General features: G+C 38.5%; 1 protein-coding gene across 2 annotated transcripts in view; it reads right to left on the bottom strand.

The window, feature by feature from the left end:
* The window catches only part of pik3c2a (phosphatidylinositol-4-phosphate 3-kinase, catalytic subunit type 2 alpha), a 55895-nt gene extending 37974 nt beyond the window's left edge, over positions 1 to 17921 (bottom strand). Inside the window, exons 1-4 of one of the 2 annotated variants that reach the window (XM_022679940.2) lie at positions 17697 to 17921; positions 11803 to 12985; positions 1004 to 1104; positions 477 to 634 (exon numbers count right to left, since the gene is read on the bottom strand). In XM_022679940.2, the coding sequence (XP_022535661.2) occupies positions 477 to 634; positions 1004 to 1104; positions 11803 to 12909 (1366 nt within the window). In that variant the 5' untranslated portion in view covers positions 12910 to 12985; positions 17697 to 17921. Of the gene's footprint in view, positions 1 to 476; positions 635 to 1003; positions 1105 to 11802; positions 12986 to 13845; positions 13912 to 17696 lie in introns of those variants that run through there. The other variant, XM_022679941.2, reaches the window with a different exon arrangement.
* Positions 17922 to 19530: the final 1609 nt, after the last annotated feature.

A 19530-nucleotide genomic window follows, 5' to 3' on the forward strand; every position in this document is an offset into this window, starting at 1 on the left:
AAAGCATTAATGGCTGCAAGTCAGATGAGGAGATGCCTCAAATAAGACAAACCGATTCTTTATAAAGCAGTTTTACACCATAAATACTTTGGTTCCCTGTAACCCAAGTATAGCCTTCAGCACGGGTTCCCGAGTTTATACAGGACAAAAAGAGCTCAGACACATTCTCTCACACAAAAGACTGGTCTTGACTCTGTGCCAAGATGGAGGAGGCCAGGGACGACACACAAAAGAGAGAGTCCAGAACTCGGCCACCTCACAAGAACTTAAGCCAGGGCCACTGGAGCTAGAGGACCATGCTCCCACACGCAGATCATCCAATACGAGAAACTTTTCTACTAATTTACAAATAATTACATACATAATAATCAGAAAATCACAACTGGTGGATGCACATTTGCATGAGCATGAAAAATTAAAAATCTGATTTTAATGTGTTGGTTACTTGTGCTGTAGACTCAGCAAAGAACTTTTACCATCACAGGTGAAGGTCACCGGCTGCTGGGACTCAGAAATCTCAATGGAGACTTTCACACTGCTGCTTTGCTCTGCTTCATTCCTCTGGGAGATCACAGGGCTGAGAGCATATCCAGGGTTGGTAGAGAGGTCATCATGAGTGAACTTTAACCTCAGTCTGCAAAACAAAAATAAAAATGTATTTGTATGGCACTTTCTACAACCGATACGAATTCATATTCATTATTTTTAGCTTTTCAAACAAAAAGCAATTAACTACAACCTATTTTTACGTTTAACATCGCTTAATATTTCAGCATAAACGCACAATCCATTTATTTCAGCACTGTTCTTTAAGTCATAAACATAGTTAGCAAGCTAGCTATCTCATTGTATACCATCATAAATGTACACACGCTCTCTCACTTTAACATGAAAATTTAGCAGAAACCATTAACTTGAGAAAAAAAAATTTAATCTCAAATTCTACTGCAGTATTTTTAAACTAGAGCATTTTTAAACCGGGCCAGCGCTGCTGTTCACTTACTGTGATACGTCTTCACAGAAAGCTACAACTTCCAGGTCCTGCGCCTCCTTGTCTTGTAAAATGGAATACTTTTTGAGAGCATTAACATTTTTCTCATTACCCTGCAAAATAAAGTAAAAGAAATTAAACACAAAAAATCACAACTGATTAATCATACAGAAAAAAACATCCACCAAAAACAACCAAGAAATCTCTAAATATTTGTATCTGTTCAACTTTATAACATTGTTATAATGGATCTATGCCATTTACAGTTTAGTCATGTTACACAGGTAGTATTGTTACTCTATTACTCTAATAATACTAATCAGACACCAGTGGAGAGAGAGAGCTCATGCTGAAGGTCACAGAACAGCTGTAACAGCATGAGACTGCACAGTCACAGACAGACACAGTCACAGAGAGACACAGTCACAGAGAGACACAGTCACAGAGAGACACAGTCAGAAAAAAAACACACAGACAGACGAGCACAGTCAGACAGACAGACACAGAATAACATATACAGACATGCACTCACGCATCCGCCAGCACATACACACACGCACAGCCCCAAATCACACAGAGAGAGACACAAAGAGACACACACACACACACACACACACACACACACACACACACACACACAAAAAAAAACACACACACACACACACACACACACATACACACAAACACACACACACACACACACACACACACAGAGCGGGATACACAGAGACAGACAGACAGACAGTCAGATAGACAAACTTATACACAGACACAGACATCTTACTCTGGATTAGGCTAATTTTTAAAACTTTTTTTTAATGCAGAAAACATGTCCCTCTGGACACACTGCCGGTACTAAAGGTTAAAAAACTGAAGTTCCTCAGAATCATCACTTCCTCTTTATTATCAGAACACAAAAGACCTTTACTGTTTTAAACTGCAGGCGGCTGTGAGGGAATCACAGGAAATTACACAACAATATCTGTATCTGTTCAGCACCGCGGTACTGATAGTATACTGAGATTATAAACTGAAGGAGGACTACAGTATGTATCTGTTTCAGGTATATATACTCATTTGCTTTGAGTGAAATCATCAGCCATCAGATAAAGGCCTTAATATTTGAATTTAACTCCAGGATTAATGTAATGTTAGTCTTGTATATTGCCTGTTTGGGAATGTAGTGTGCTAAGTGTAAAAAAACAGCAATACGTACAGCCTGTAACTCTGACGTAGTAATTATTTATCCCTTTAGCTGTCAGGCTTCAGATGCCCTACATACAGCCGCTCCACCGTGTTTACTGAGGTTAAATGTTAATGAGGCCGTGAGGCTATAAGGAAATAGATTATTTTCTGCACACGTCTGATTACAGGATCTTACTGCTGCCTGTCGACTGACACTGATCAGATCCAGTCTTTACATTTCTATAAATATTTCACATCAACAAACAGATCTGCTGGTGATGAACACTAGATAACACCAGTGAAATCACTTTATTTGTAGTGTAGTATAAAACAGTATAAAAAAAAATGAGCCTTTTTACACTTACTTTAGTTCAGTGGTGACTTTATTATTGTTTTAATCTTTAAGGGTTGTTTTTTTTTTTTACTCTAACCAGTTAGCTCCCAGTCCCTTTAAAACAGCAGTAAGATCACTCTGGGTGACCATGCACGTTGGGATTCTGCATGAAAAGCCAGGTTGAAACGGCCTTAAAAATGTTTTCACACCTGTAGGTGGTTTTTCTATAACTGTGCAGTGTGAAGCTGAACATGGCTGTGAGCAGTGAACGCAGCACAGACCGCATGTGTAAACAGCATGGAGCAGCACCAGAGACAGTGTTTGTTCATAGCTGTGGTAATTAGCATTATCTTGCTAATATATCAGATTAAACTGCACCTTATCAGCAGTTTGGCTAAACCAAAAGACCAGATTACGTTTTCACCACAAGCGAAATGTTCCAGTGTTCATTTTGATCCACTCCTGAGTGTGACTATTGTTTTCACACATACTCAATCATGCCACAGTAAGTGTACAAACGAACCGGATTCCGCTTTAACCGGACCAAATAGAGCTGGTGTGATTACAATAACAGTGGAAATGCGTCTGTCCCAGTGTTAATTTCGTTGACGAACAACAGCTTTTTTTCAAGACGAAAACGAGACGATAACTAAATAAAAACAGTATTAAAAAAATAAAAACTATTTTAATACTATATCGGAACGAAAATGTTTGGCAGGCACGAAATACAATCAGAACTGATTTAGTTCTGTGAAAGGCAGGGACCAGTTAGGAAGAGATCCAATCACTGCTAGTTTAGCGGAGGTGGAGATCAGTACCCGCCTCTCCTGCAGTAGCGCTGTGCGCTCAGTTACAAACCCGGGAATTAACCTGTCGTTACTTACGGAGCTCGACTGGAAGTGAACTCCACAGTGTTCAGCAGGGAGGGAGAGAGAGAGAGAGAGAGAGAGAGAGAGAGAGAGAGAGAGAGAGAGGGGAGAGGCGATATTTCTCCTTTGACCCTTTACATTTTAGTCAACTAAATTGACTGTAATTTTAGTCGACTATATTCTTATGATATTTAGTCGACTAAAACTAAAAACATTTCAGATGACTAAATCATGACTAAAACTAAATGCTATTTTCGTCACAAGACTATGACTAAAACTAAATCAAAATTAATACTGGTGGTCTGTCCAAAACAAAAGACAACGTCAACATCAGCAATTCTTACGCTGGATCTCCTTCACACCCGCTGTGATCATAACAGGTTATTTATTACAGTTTATTGTTCCACAGCGTAGAAGAACCACCAACACCAACACTCTACACTGTTCAGTCTCCTGCAGCCGCCGTTTACAGGAGGTAAAGTCAACAAGGTTTAGGTGATCCGTTTATCTTTATCTCGTAAAAAGCACTACATCGGCTCAAAATCCGGTCAAAGTATGAGCTGATAATATCTGGACACAAAATGTACATTAATTCAAAAACAGATTACAAAAATGAAGAGTGTTTCAGACTCAACATCAGATCTTCACAGATCTTCTGGTCTTTTGTAGGAGCACACACACTACATAACAACACACAGAATTAGAGGTGGACAATATAGCCCTAAAATATTATCACGATACTTCATGGTATATTCACGATAACGATACTCTTAGTGATATGACTAAACACTGAATAAAAAAAATAATAATTCAAGAATACACTACTGCAACAAAATGAAAATTAAATGTTATTACATACAATATGATTTAGCACACCCCCAACTGAGATATTAAAAAAATACAAGATTTTCATCAAATTTGTGACAGATGTCAATGATCCAGAATAATAATACACTCCAAATATCTCTATATATCCAGGATTAAAGTAAATAAATTATACTGGACAGATATAATCTGTCTTTAGTAGATATATAATGGGAAATGAGAACAGTGTGATTTTTTCTTTTGCTAAAAACAGTAAAAAAGAAAGAAAAAAAAAGTAGAATCCTGATAATTAGTGATATGGCACCATATTTCAGGGTATAATATCGTTCACAATATTAAAAAATGTTGGTAAATGGACACTACCTCAATAATATTTGATAATCGATAATGTGGGTTCACATGTATAACAGAAAACAGTATTTTAGCAGGTCATGCTGTAAAAACAAATCTTCAATAACTGCACTTCATACACACAGTGTGGACTGCACTAGGTAAAGAAAACTGATTATTTAAAACTGTGTTGTATTTAAAATGTTATCAATGCTTTGTCATGCTATACTATTATCATTAAGTCTGTGAGACTTACATTTATATTGTCTTAAAAAGACAATAATATGGTTTATCGCATTATTTACTATGATGATATATTGTCCCCAAAAAATGCTATCGTGACGGGCCTAGTTGGCGATATTATTGTGTATGATACGATATGGCACACCCCTACACAGAACCAAACATCACAAGTTCTGCTCAGAGTACAAATACTGAACAATCTACAGACAATCAGAAACCCAGTTACTAAATCAGTTACTAATACGTTTAATATTTAGTTGAGATGATCTCTGCTAATTGTATTTTTGCTGCAATGTACTTCTAAGGAAAATAACTAAAATGATTTAAAGGCTGTGATTAGGGCTGCCACAAACGATTATTTTTATAGTCGACTAATCACCGATTATTTTTTATGATTAGTCGACTAATCGGATCATACGTTAATTGAATATAAAACACAGTTTATCACAATAGAATGCAGCTGCTATTATACAACCAACATTAGATTTCAGCTATATGCTAACTAAAAATAAAAACAATTAAAATCATAGTTCATTAAACCTTTAATGAAATATGCAGCTTGTTGTAACAGACAATTATTTTACTGTTTAGCATAAAGTGTAAACAACTGTGTAAAATAAGGATAAGGCACTGGCATTTATGAAACATTTCAACCGTGAGGTTGTTTGAACTATTATGAAAAAAAAGTATATTAATAAAAAATGCCTCTCTGTCCAGATATTGTGTACATTACCGTACACAGGGCAGCGGTCTGCACAGATCTGATTGGCAGAGGAGAGCGGTTGGTGATTTTACACCACACATGACTGATTTGTGAGTTTACTGCACCGAAAAGCACTGAAAACAGAAGCCACTGTCAGAATGAAATCCTTCTCTGTAGTTTATCGGTTTGGGACGGCATTTGTGACAACGTCTGGGTCCGGATCCGGATCGCGGTCCGCCTATTAGTGACCTCTGTTTTAAAGCTATCAAGATGAGTAAGTTAAGTACTAAGTTAACGCTCTGTTTACGCTAATTTTAGCAGCTAAATAGCAATTTAGCTTCTTCGTCATTTAATCAGCCACAACATGCCTCCTTTTCAGGTGCTCGTGCATCGCGCTTGTGCTGCCGAGGAAGGCAAGTTCTTCATTGCAGATATTGCATTGCACGCGTTTCACTTTTATTTTCTTGGTGATCCCACACTTTTGAGTTCTGTAGCGGGGTAGCCATGAAACCAGAGCCTGTCTGTATAATGTCCTGAGATGTCGTCCACTACCTACCCCGGTTTCCACTACTGCGCATGTGCGTCCAGGACAGAAAGGCAGTCGCAGCAGTTTGGAGAGAAAAACAAAGAAAAAAAAAAAACGACTAATCGACTATTAAATTAGTCGTCGACTATTTTAATAGTCGACATAATCGTGACTAGTCGACTAATCGTGGCAGCCCTAGCTGTGATGCTAGTGTGAGCTATTTACTCACTTTTACACGACCAATAAAGTAAACAGAATTATACAAAATGCCCCAATAATTATGTTATCAGACACAGAGCAGCATCACGCTATCATAACGCTAGCAATAGATCAGCCCGGCACAAATGACCCGTAGCGCTGGAAGTGAGTATCTAACACCCCAGAGCTCGCTGAGATCACACCGCTGGGTCTCCATGCTGTGGGTAACTGCACCGCTGCACCTGTGTTCAGAGGGTGTGGCCATCTTTGTGATGAGTCAGTGCACATTAAGCAAATCAGCGTATTTCAGTAATTGATGACGGTACTTGCGGGTGACCATGTGCTTAGGGAAGCATTATTAGTGTAGTACAGAGGGGGCCTGAGGAAGAAGATTGCTATGAAACGACTGATAAATGGTAATGTTAGTGTCTTTATATTCTTGATAGCGGTGGGCGATACACCGTGGGGTGAACTAGAACCGGTATGTGTTTCTCTCATACCACCACACCGCTAGAGGCACTGCGGAGCTCTGTTCGGAACAGAACCGTCAGAGAGGAGAGTCAAAGGCTGGTGTAGCTCCATCCTGCATAGAAACCAGAACAGCTCCTGCTGCTGTTTCTACTGTATGAGTGATTTTATCCCAGGAAAATACAGCAGTAACTACAGGCCTTTTGAATATATTAATACTGTAGCTTGAAGGATGATCTGAATGTATTTTTTGATTAGAGAAAAAAGGGGCTGAATTTCTCTGATTTAACTACTGTAATGCCTTTATTGGCTTCAGGAATAACATACAGAACATTTATATTAAACTTGTGTTTTACTAGTGCAATAGAACTTTTTAGAAATATCTCTTTGAAAAGTTGTTGGCGCATCTCTTTTTAAGTCTATTGTTTATATTCCTCAGCTGTTTTTCTAATAAAAAAATTATTTCTTCATATATTGTGGGACAAAGTAAACCCATTAGTAATTAAAACCTTAATTTAAAGCCCTAATGTTTTATATTGTATGTACTATTAACAGTACAGTAATTCACAAACCTATATTAAAGCCCAGTCATGCAAAAAGTAATAACAATAATAAAAAAATATATATCGTGATATACCGGAAAACTGTCAGAATCTTGAAAAATATCGTGATATGCATTTTCGGCCATACCGCCCAGCACTAGTTCTTCAGCTAATGATTGGATTAGCTAGCTGTTATTAAGAAACAGTGATTAATTCAGCTCGGAAATGCAGTTAGTGCTGTTGATTAGCCATTATCTACTGCAGCTAATCCACTACGCTACGTGTCAAAATAAAGGTCTCCTGTGCAACCAGTGGAAAAATTTGGCTAGAGCCCTGTATTTAATATGTAATGTATTTAATATTTATCTTTTTATATTTAATAAAAAAGAACATTTTTAACTTGAAAGTATGTAAAGTGTGTCAAATGACTTTGGAATGCTTTTACATTAAATGCACTTGTGTAAACTCTTCAAATGGCTGTTAAACATTGCTGTTGAGAAGCTAACATGCACAACATAAAGCCAGAGACGGCAGATCTGCCAGTGTTGGATAATCTCGTTGCAATCAAGTCAGTGGATTCTCCTTTTTGGATGTTTTTGGAAATACCTGTGGAATAGTGTTTTTGTTGTTTATTTACGTTTTACACTACTCAGATCTAATTAATTGACATAACTAAGACTAAATGTTCATGGCCAGCTAACTTTAACATGTATTTATTTATAAACTCCTCAGCGCTGAGTTTACTGATTACATAAATCCTGTATTAAGTCTAGAACTTGTCTCTGTTGTTATTAAGGTACATTAATGTTAATCTCATTTATTTGTTAGGAGTTAAATTTACCTGCTTCATTACTCTAAAAAACCTCCGCCTCCTCCACTTCCTGCTTCCTGTTAGTGGGTGAAGTAACGCTAAGCGCTGTTTCACATTAAAAGTCTGGGCTAAATTCCATGCTCTGCGTTTTAAAATTAATTAAACAATTCCTGAAGGCACAGAAAATTAATCAATAATTTTTTTTATTGAATAACTAATTACTCGATTAATCGTTTTACCTGTACTAGTCTGTACTCAGTCTGTCCATTCCAACAACAACAGCAGCAGTAAAAACAGGCCTCCACTCAGGTACGGCTCCTGAGAAGAGGCTGGAGCTGAACCGTGGGGCTGATAAGGGGATCAGATGTGGAGAGGTAACTCTAAACTGCAGTCACGGCTACAGATGAGGCCAGATGAGTTACTCCTCTGAGAAACACCATGCACTGCTATGGAAACGGGGAGTGGCCTTCGCTCGGAGCAGCAGATGAGGGCAGAAAGAGGACAGAAAACCTGAGCTCTTCTCTGCTGATAAGGCCTGTTCTTACACACAGACGCTGCAGGTTTAGGAAGAGTGGAAGAACAGAAGAGTTACTGCTCGATTTGATATCTCTCACAGTCTGGAGCATCCAGACTAAACAGAGGCAGTGGAGCTTTCTACACTAGTTAATTCATGAGCATCAGTGTTTCCTCTTCAGGGGCTGAACACAGAAATTCTGCGAAAGAAGCGTAACAACCGTCAACAGTCCGGCACAGACCCACTACCACAATTAAACAGGAAGCAGAACTTCAGGAAAAAAACCTGCAGAGACACTCACGCACAATTTCTACTGTGTGTGTGTGCTGTGCTAGTAGTATAAAATAACAGATGATAATCAAAACAGTAGAAACTAAAACAGAATACTGACTCCACTATTAAACTCTACTATACTGTTCAAATGGAACGGGTCAGTTTCCCCACACAGAGATTAAGCCTAGTCTTGGACTTACAAAGCATTCTGAATGAAGATTTCCCATTGAAAGAAAAATACTGTCGACAAGCAGATTTACTGGAAAACAATAGTCTGATAACCTCTTAACCCTATATTAACTCACAGACAGAAGGATGTGTAACTCTAAAGTGATTCCACATGCAGACAAAATAATGCATTAAAAAGTAAATGAAAACCAACCTCAGGGCTATTGAGGGCAAACAATTTGGTCAACCTAATTTCTTAATGATGCGATTTTAAAACTTATCATACCAGCTATTCGTCCAGGAAAAGCCTCAGAAACACTCAGAAAGTCTTCCTGCGGTTCAACAACACACATTCAGCCCATATCATGGTCTGAACCAATCACAGATGATGAAGGGCGAGACAAAATCACAGTGATTAATACAGCCCGTAAAAACATTAGCATTGCCAGTTAGCCGTTAGCCAGTTCCACTGACACATGCAGCCTGTTAGCTGAGCTAGCATTGAGATGGCAGCTGCATTACAGTGTTTGAGGGTAATATTAAACTATTTTCTGGTCTATTTCATACAAAAGGCTGGATTATATTATAAAGTGCATTATGTGACACTAGTAAGGAACCGGTGTGTCGCCATGTTTTCCTTCTAATTCAGCAGGTCTCGAAAGCTACACTAAGTTATGAAAACAAAACTTTCTTTACAAAAATCTTAAAAAAACATTATTTTAAAGTTGAACGAGTGCTGGGCGTTAATCTACACAGATTTCTCTCCTAAAAACGTTTTATTTGGGTGAGTAAAGCGCTTCTGTTTATTTACAGTAGGCTTAGATTCCCAAATTTCTCCAACACTAAAGCTGGAGCATAAGCGGCTAACCGCTACCGCTAGCCGCAGAACACAGGCTGATAATACTCACCTTTAAAGGCAAAAGATCTAGGGCTTAGCGCAGTTAGTGGCTAATGCTAATACTGCCTGAGAACTAAACTAAATCTCCTGTATAACTCTGTACTTCAACAGAGAGTCTTTACTGCTCATTAATACCTGACTGGTAGAACTCACACACACTGATGATTTTTGGAATAATTAAAGGATTTTAAATACACTTTACAGTGTGAAAAATATGGTACAACCATAATCCACAAATCACATCAAACACCAGGACCTACTCACCCTAACCAGCACAAACACATCGGTCTGTTATTAAAACAGGGATTAATTCAGCTTGGAAATACTGTTAGCATCACTAGTTTGCCACCTGTTAGCTATTGTAGATAAACCACTAAAAGTGCCCAGGAAAGCTTTTATCCTTTTACTTGTATACCATGAACAAAAAAAAAAAATCCAAACTTCTGATAAAAGTATGGTCAAATATCCAAATTATCTAATTAGATGCATCTGATTTTTAGCATTTTATTTATAATTTATTATGATACAATATATGGTGTAATTCATTATTACACAGCAACATATTTTAGCTTTTATTGTAAAAATGTATTAGTGTAGTGTAGTGTAGTGTAGTGAGTGTAGTTACTCCTAAAGACGTATTTGAGTAGTGTAGCTTCTTCTGAAATTAACCTCTGCTATGCCTGACTGTCTCCTATAAATACTTACATTTACATTTAAGGTATTTAGCAGATGCCCTTATCCAGAGCGACTTATAACAGTGCTTCGATGTTACTTCAAATATCCAGAGCTAGTTAGTAGACAAGGATTGAGAGATACACAGAGTTTGATCATGTTTAAAACCGTAGGATTTATTTATTTTTTTTAGTTTGAAAAGATGAGTCTTCAGTCGACATAAAAATCTGAGAGTAACTCTTCTGTTCTGACAACCAGGGGAAGTTCACTCCACCACCTTGGTGCAGCACAGAGAATGCTGTAAATACTTACAGCATCTGTTAATGACTGAAGTCAGTTCCCTGTATCTTTACTTCGTGAGCAGAAACAGCCAAGCACTACAGATGCTTAAATTATTAAATTATAAATTGTAGCCATATTGTCCAGCGCTGACCTGTAGTGAGAAGGACAAACTTACAGGAGTTGGCCATGTAACTGCAATGGATATTAATCCATAAGACATTGAGCCATGAGAATTGTGCTTTAAATAAAGATCTTTATGTTGAACAAATTGTTAGTTAAAAATTGCCTATGAGGACAACAAAAAAAAGTGAAGCAAACTAGAGCTTAGCTTAGCCCAAAATATCCACCCCGACCCAGCCTGCCCCATACACTGTCATTTTGAGCCTGAGCCCGAACCTGATTTAACCCCCACATTTTTTTGTAAGTAGAGAGTTAAAACTGAGCTTTTTAAAAACATTTTTGGGCTGTTTGAGTGGAATCTGTATTATTTAAGAAAAAAAAACATTTATTAATAACAGATCTCTAAAAGATTAAAACATGAACAATGCGAACATTGATCCACAGACCTCAACATCGGTAAATTAGGCTACAACAATGATTTTCTCTGTAATAAAATATAATTTAACATACTTTAGGAATAGAAAATAATTTCTAAACAAACAAACTTTTTTATATTAAACTTCATATTCAGCGGCAGACTGCTGTCCCAGTTCTGCTCCACAGACAGACTCTCAAATCTCAGACACTGAAGCTACATCACCTCTCCTGTGATTCTGGCAAAGATAGAACTGAACGTGAAGCAGTGCTTCAGATACACAGTGCAAACTGTCTGATGTTTGTTCTGACACAGCTCATGCTGTGTGCATGTAGATCTATAACCATGTCAGAAAACGGATTGGCCTCACAAATGATGAAAATGACGATAAATTTTTACAGGTAAGATTTCCTTTTACACAGCTGAAGTTCCTACCTGTTTACTCTGGGGAGAGGAAGCACTGGGCTGAGGGTTGAGCGAGGTGCTTCTGCTGACGGCGTTTCCTGTAGATGCTCTCCTGTGCTGAGTGGTCACAGTGTGCTGGCCTAGTGCTGGAGGACTGCTGCTGGCAGTGACTTCAGGCTCTTCTCGCAGGACTGCATCCCAGGGATCCCCTGCAGGTGCAGAGTCATCCACAGCAGACCCACCATGTGCACTGGGGGTCTCCTCAACATCTACTCGACGTTTGCTGAGAGGGTCCAGATCCAGCCAATCAAAGCGGCTGATGCTTGGGGGCTCGGGTGGCTGGGGAACAGGTTCCAGAGACTTGCTGCTGGTAAACTCTGCATCCATGCTGGAAGACCTGCCGTTCTTCAAGTATTCCGAGGTGCTGGCAATTTTGTCGAAGAGCTTTGCCATCTCTGGAGGGACTGCAGGCTGCTGGAAGACCAAAGGAGCAGCAGGCGGGATGGTAGTAAAAGAGAGGAAGGGGGTCTGCTGGGCAGGGTGATGGATGAAAGGTGGCATAGCTGGAGTAAAGCCATTCTGGAATGAGCAGGAAGGTTTGGGGAAAGGTGCTGTAGGAAAGACAGTGGTCTGAGGGTGCGTTGGTGTGGACAGGCTAGAGCTTGATGGAGTTGAAAGTGTGGGAGTCCATTGAAATGGTGATGGGTTGAAGGCGTGCCCCCCCGGGTACGACGCACTGAGACTGCAGCCCAGCAGAGACGAGGGCCTGGTCATTTTACTCGCTCCAAAGTTTTCATCCAATAGCAGTTTCTCCAGTTCTTCATTGGTCAACTTCTCAACATCGATATCCGCGAACGCGTCCTTCTCCGCCTTCTTCCTGGCCTCCGACTCGGGGAAAACGATGAGATCTCTCTCCTGACGGCCGGCGCCGGTGGAGGTCCCTCCGGCCTTAGGGAGCGCTTTAGGGGACGAGGCTGGGGCCGGCAGGGTGGGTCTCTTTTCTCGCTGCAGTTTGGCTAAAGCCTCCTCCTCCATGCGTAGAGCCTCCTCCTTACCCACCGCTCCCTTCGGCCGAGCTCCTGACGGAGAGGCAGACCTGTCCAGCTTATATCCATTACCACTGGATATCTGGGCCATGGTGTCAGCTTTGATTTGCCATGTACTTGAAAGACACCCAACAGTGGTTCAGGTGGACTGAAACTGGAGTGGAGATCTACGTAAAGAAGAGAGAAATAAAAAACAGCAGTGAGTAAAATCACCTTATAATATTAACAGTTATTAAAGATTCAATCGAAGATCAGGACTTTCGTTCTGACTCGACTCAACTCAACTTCATTTATAGAGCCCTTTAAAAACAACAACAGCCACAACAAAGTGCTGTACATAGCAAATTATTGGATAAAAACAAATACTAGAAACAATAAGCACAATTAAAATATAAGTATCAATAATTTTAGATAAACCTATAAGACCAGTAAGTTAACAATAAAACAGTAAAATAAAATAAGCCTAACAAAATAAGTAAAACTAAATAAATAAAACAAGAACAAAGTCTCAAATTGGGTTAAAAGCCAAGGGATAAAAATGAGTCTTTAGCCTGACGTCATCGCAATGTTGGGCGTGCGCAAGTCACACGCATGTCACGTAACATCCTGCAAGAATTTCGTATTTTACATGTTTTACATCAACCAGAGGCAAGTTTTATCTACCTAAAACCATTTATTTCACTCCAGCATTACAGAGCACAGTGTGACTGCAGGATCAGAAGCTTCTGTGGGAATCTGGTGAAAGTATTTTTTATAACATTTTTTTTTCTAGCATCTTGTAGTCCGTTACATATTCATTTATCAATACAGATTATATTATTTTTTCAAATTATATATCATTAAACATGGCTGCATATATCTCAATATTTTTAGACCCATTAGATAATAACAAAAAGACACTTATGAGACACTTAAGTGGCAAGTGCATCTAAAGTGCTTAAGAAAAACTAAATAGGTAAATTTGATATAAACATTATTGTCTCATCCTATATCATGTATGAAAATATATATATATAATAATATGTACAATTTTCTAAATCTCGATGTATCGCCCAGCCCTCCTCCAGGTTTTAAAGGTCTTCAGGACGACAGCTGCAAAAAGGTCAAAAAGCACCATTTCAAACAAGTTACAAACAAAAGCAAGCCGGCACATCTCCAAACAACACAAGCAGGGCTATTCATGAACCACAGTACACTTTCAGACCTTAAGACAAACAGTTATTTGGGCAGTAAGGAAACACTATGGGTCAGTTTCCTGGACAGAGATTAAGCCTAGTCGCAGACTGTGTTTTCTGATGTTTAATCCAAGACAAGGCACAATTCCCGTCTGAGAAACTGCCTCTATATACTCCTACATCCACCTATATGCTTCCAAAGAGACTAAAGAGACTACAAAGTCTCTGTTTAATACAATATCATATATAAAAAAAACTATTCAACCAAAGAATTTATTAAGAAAATTTACATCCACTTTTCAATTTTTTACACTGATCAAAAATCAGGTCACTGTCCTTCTTGGTTTTTTCGATTGATCAAATTTCTCAATTTATCAAAACTAAACTGTTAAAGCATGGAGGGGTGATAGTACCATTTATCATATATAGCTCACATGACTTTCCACACCAGGTATCTAAAACTGTCTAAATTATTTCAAAACAATTTGTTTTGAGTGTTTCATTTTTATTTTTGTGCAGCCTTGGAATGTGCTTGATTGACTGAGAGATTTTACCCATTAGTACTTAATAAGCAGCAAAGGTCCGATTCGCTTTTGTGTGCTGATAAAAAAAAAACACTAGTAACACTTAATCAACCACACTTAAAAGCTTAATTAAACGGGTCTGTTAGATTAATGCATGATTATCACAATAATAGACTTTTTTCCAAAAAGATGTTATTGTTAAAATAATTTACCTGCACCCTGCAGCCTCCACCAAAACACCACAGCCCAACTTGTTAAACTAGAATTAGTTTAGCGAGAGCGGCAAAAAACACACACACACACACACCTTACTCACAGACAGACACACTCACATGGGGGTACTGAGGCTCAGTAATAAGAGAATAAAAAAGTATTCTAATAAACTAGTTAGCTAACTAACTACAGACTAACCAACTAACAAGCCAACTAATTCACTAATCAGCTAACAATCTAACGAGCTAACAAACTAACTAACCAACTAATACACTAACTAGCTAACAAACTAACGAGCTAACAAACTAACCAACTTATACACTAACTAGCTAACAAACTAACTAGCTAACGAACTAAACTAACTAACCAACTAATTCACTAATTAGCTAACAAACTAACTAGCTAACAACTAAACTAACTAACCAACTAATTTACTAACTAGCTAACAAACTAGCTAACAAACTAGCCAACTAATCTAATAACTAGCTAACAAACTAACCAACTAATCCAATAACTAGCTAACAAACTAACTAACCAACTAATTCACTCACTAGCTAACAAACTAGTTAAAACTAGCTAACAAACTAGCCAACTAATCCAATAACTAGCTAACAAACTAACTAACCAACTAATTCACTCACTAGCTAACAAACTAGTTAAAACTAGCTAACAAACTAGCCAACTAATCCAATAACTAGCTAACAAACTAACTAACCAACTAATTCACTCACTAGCTAACAAACTAGTTAAAACTAGCTAACAAACTAGCCAACTAATCCAATAACTAGCTAACAAACTAACTAACCAACTAATTCACTCACTAGCTAACAAACTAGTTAAAACTAGCTAACAAACTAGCCAACTAATCCAATAACTAGCTAACAAACTAACTAACCAACTAATTCACTCACTAGCTAACAAACTAGTTAAAACTAGCTAACAAACTAGCCAACTAATCTCATAACTAGCTAACAAACTAACTAACCAACTACTTCACTCACTAGCTAACAAACTAGCTAACAAACTAGCCAACTAATCCAATAACTAGCTAACAAACTAACTAACCAACTAATTCACTCACTAGCTAACAAACTAGTTAAAACTAGCTAACAAACTAGCCAACTAATCTCATAACTAGCTAACAAACTAACTAACCAACTACTTCACTCACTAGCTAACAAACTAGCTAACAAACTAGCCAACTAATCCAATAACTAGCTAACAAACTAAATAACCAACTAATTCACTCACTAGCTAACAAACTAGCTAACAAACTAGCCAACTAATCTAATAACTAGTTAACAAACTAACTAACCAACTAATTCACTCACTAGCTAACAAACTAGCTAACTAATCTAATAACTAGCTAACAAACTAACTAACCAACTAATTCACTCACTAGCTAACAAACTAGTTAAAACTAGCTAACAAACTAGCCAACTAATCTCATAACTAGCTAACAAACTAACTAACCAACTACTTCACTCACTAGCTAACAAACTAGCTAACAAACTAGCCAACTAATCCAATAACTAGCTAACAAACTAAATAACCAACTAATTCACTCACTAGCTAACAAACTAGCTAACAAACTAGCCAACTAATCTAATAACTAGTTAACAAACTAACTAACCAACTAATTCACTCACTAGCTAACAAACTAACTAACCAACTAATTCACTCACTAGCTAACTAGCTAACAAACTAGCTAACAAACTAACTAGCCAATGAACTAACAAACTAACTAACCAACTAATTCACTAACTATCTAACTAGCTAGCTAACTAGCTAACGAACTAACTAGCAAATGAACTAACAAACTAAAAAGCCAACTAAATCACTAACAAGCTAACCAACTCAAAGTAATTAGCCAATATATTTGCTAACTAGCTAACATACTAACAAACTAACTAGCCAATGAATATACTAACTAGTTAACAAACTAACTAGCCAACTGATTCACTAAATAGCTAACCAACTAACTAGCTAGCGAATCAAACAAACTAACTAACTAGTTCACTAACTAGCTTTCAAGCTAACTAGCCAAATGGGTAGTTAGTGAATTAGTTGGCTACCTATTTGGCTAGTTATCTTGTAATCTAGTTAGTGAACTAGTTAGTTAGGTAGTTAGTTTGTTTGTTGGGTAGTTAGTGAATTAGTTGGCTATCTAACAAACTAACTAACCAACCTCTTTAATAACTACCTGACAAACTAACTAGCCAAATAATTCACTGACTAACTAACCAACTAAAAAGCCAACTAATTCAATAAATACCTAACAAACTAACTAGCCAACTAATTTACTTTTCACCTAACAAACTAACTTTAAGTTTGATAGTTACTTGTTAAATTTGATATTTAGTTTCTACGTTTGTTAGTTAGTTAAGTTTGATATTTAGTTTTAAAGTTTGATAGTTAGTTGTTAAGTTCGATATTTAGTTTTAAAGTTTGACAGTTGTTTTTTAAGTTTGATAGTTAAGTGTAAAGTTTGATATTTAGTTTTTAAGTTTGGTACTTAGTTAGTTGTTAAGTTTGATAGTTAGTTAGTTGTTAGGTTTGATAGTTTGTTGTTAGGTTTGATAATTATTTGCTTCGTTAGTTTAACAGTTAGTAAATTGGTGAGCTCGTTAAGTAGTTTAGTAGTTATTTAACTGATGACGATAAATCCTCTAATCCTCATTAAAACTAAACATAAGGATGGTAATCTGTAAGTAAACAGAGAGGTATATATCTGGGGTTAGTGATTACGGAGCAGCGGGAGTTAAAGTGCAGCTGGGAGCTGAAACTTTCCCCCGGGCTCGGGCTCGGGCTGAGCTTCGGTTCGGTTCGGTTCAGTAACTTCTCATAAAACTCGGTAAGATCCGCGAGCGGCGGAGAACAGGCCGGAACCCGCCCGGCGCACAAACCCAGTAACTCCCAGTACTGTAACATAAACCCAGAACCGGAGAAACGCGTAACAGTCCCACCTTTAACCTCCGGGATCCTCCAGATCAGCTCCACAACTCCTCCAGCAGATCCTCCTCCTCCTCCTCTTCTTCTTCTTCAGATCCTCCTCAGATCTACAGATCTCCTCTCTCTCTTTCCCCGAACTCTCTCTCTCCCTCTCTCTCTCTCTGTTTCTGTTTCTCTCTTTATCTCTCTCTCCGACATTCCGCTCCGCTCCTCCACAGCCAGACCAGCAACGTCAGTTCCTGCAGCAGCGCCCCCGCCCACAGCGCAGCAACAGCGCCCCCGCCCGACACCCGCGCGATACTGCACCACCACCACGGGGGGGCAACGAAGTCCCAGCACAGTTGTAGGAAGATTTGAATAAGACAGAACACTTCAATTTATATTACTATTGATTCATGTTTAAGTTTTAATGACCATACCGATAGTGAAGTAATTCTTATCTATTTATGTCAATAGTAGAGAGATAGACAATAAAGGACAGCAACATCAGAGACAGACAATGGAGGGCAGCAACAGAGACAATGGAACAAACGACAGACAACTGAGGTGAGCAACAGAGACAGACAATGAAGTCACATCACAGATGTAGGAAGTTTGAGTAACGCTTACATTTATATCAAATTTATGTTAACAGTGGGGAGCAACAGACGAACAAATAAGAACAGCAACAACAGATTCACAACAAACTTATAATGAATAAAATATGTCTAAATTAAAAGGTTTGAAGTGTGCTCGTGTATTTAGGGGGCATTGGAGTAGAGAGCTAAATGAAGTCCACTTTTGGGGGAAAAAGATCCCCCCCCATCACAATGCTGGCTACGAGCCTGCACTAACACACACTCATCCATCACACCAACCCATCACCATTACATACACACACACTAACACACACACACTAACACACACTAACACACACACTAACACACACACTAACACACACTAACACACACACTAACACACACTCATCCATCACACCAACCCATCACCATTACATACACACACACTAACACACACACACTAACACACACTAACACACACACTAACACACACTCATCCATCACACCAACCCATCACCATTACATACACACACACTAACACACACACTAACACACACTAACACACACACTAACACACACACTAACACACACACACTAACACACACTCATCCATCACACCAACCCATCACCACCACCACACACTCACTAACACACACACACTAACACACACTCATCCATCACACCAACCCATCACCACCACCACACACTCACTAACACACACACACTAACACACACACACTAACACACACTCATCCATCACACCAACCCATCACCACCACCACACACTCACTAACACACACACACTAACACACACACTAACACACACACACTAACACACACACTAACACACACACACTAACACACACACTAACACATACTCATCCATCACACCAACCCATCACCATTACATACACACACACTAACACACACACTAACACACACTAACACACACACTAACACACACTAACACACACTAACACACACACTAACACACACACTAACACACACACTAACACACACTAACACACACACTAACACACACACACTAACACACACACTAACACACACTAACACACACACTAACACACACACACTAACACACACACTAACACACACTAACACACACACTAACACACACACACTAACACACACACTAACACACACACTAACACACACTAACACACACACTAACACACACACACTAACACACACACTAACACACACACTAACACACACACACTAACACACACACTAACACACACACACTAACACACACTAACACACACACTAA

Source organism: Astyanax mexicanus, unplaced genomic scaffold (genome assembly GCF_023375975.1).
Source record: "Astyanax mexicanus isolate ESR-SI-001 unplaced genomic scaffold, AstMex3_surface scaffold_37, whole genome shotgun sequence".
NCBI lineage: Eukaryota > Metazoa > Chordata > Actinopteri > Characiformes > Acestrorhamphidae > Astyanax > Astyanax mexicanus.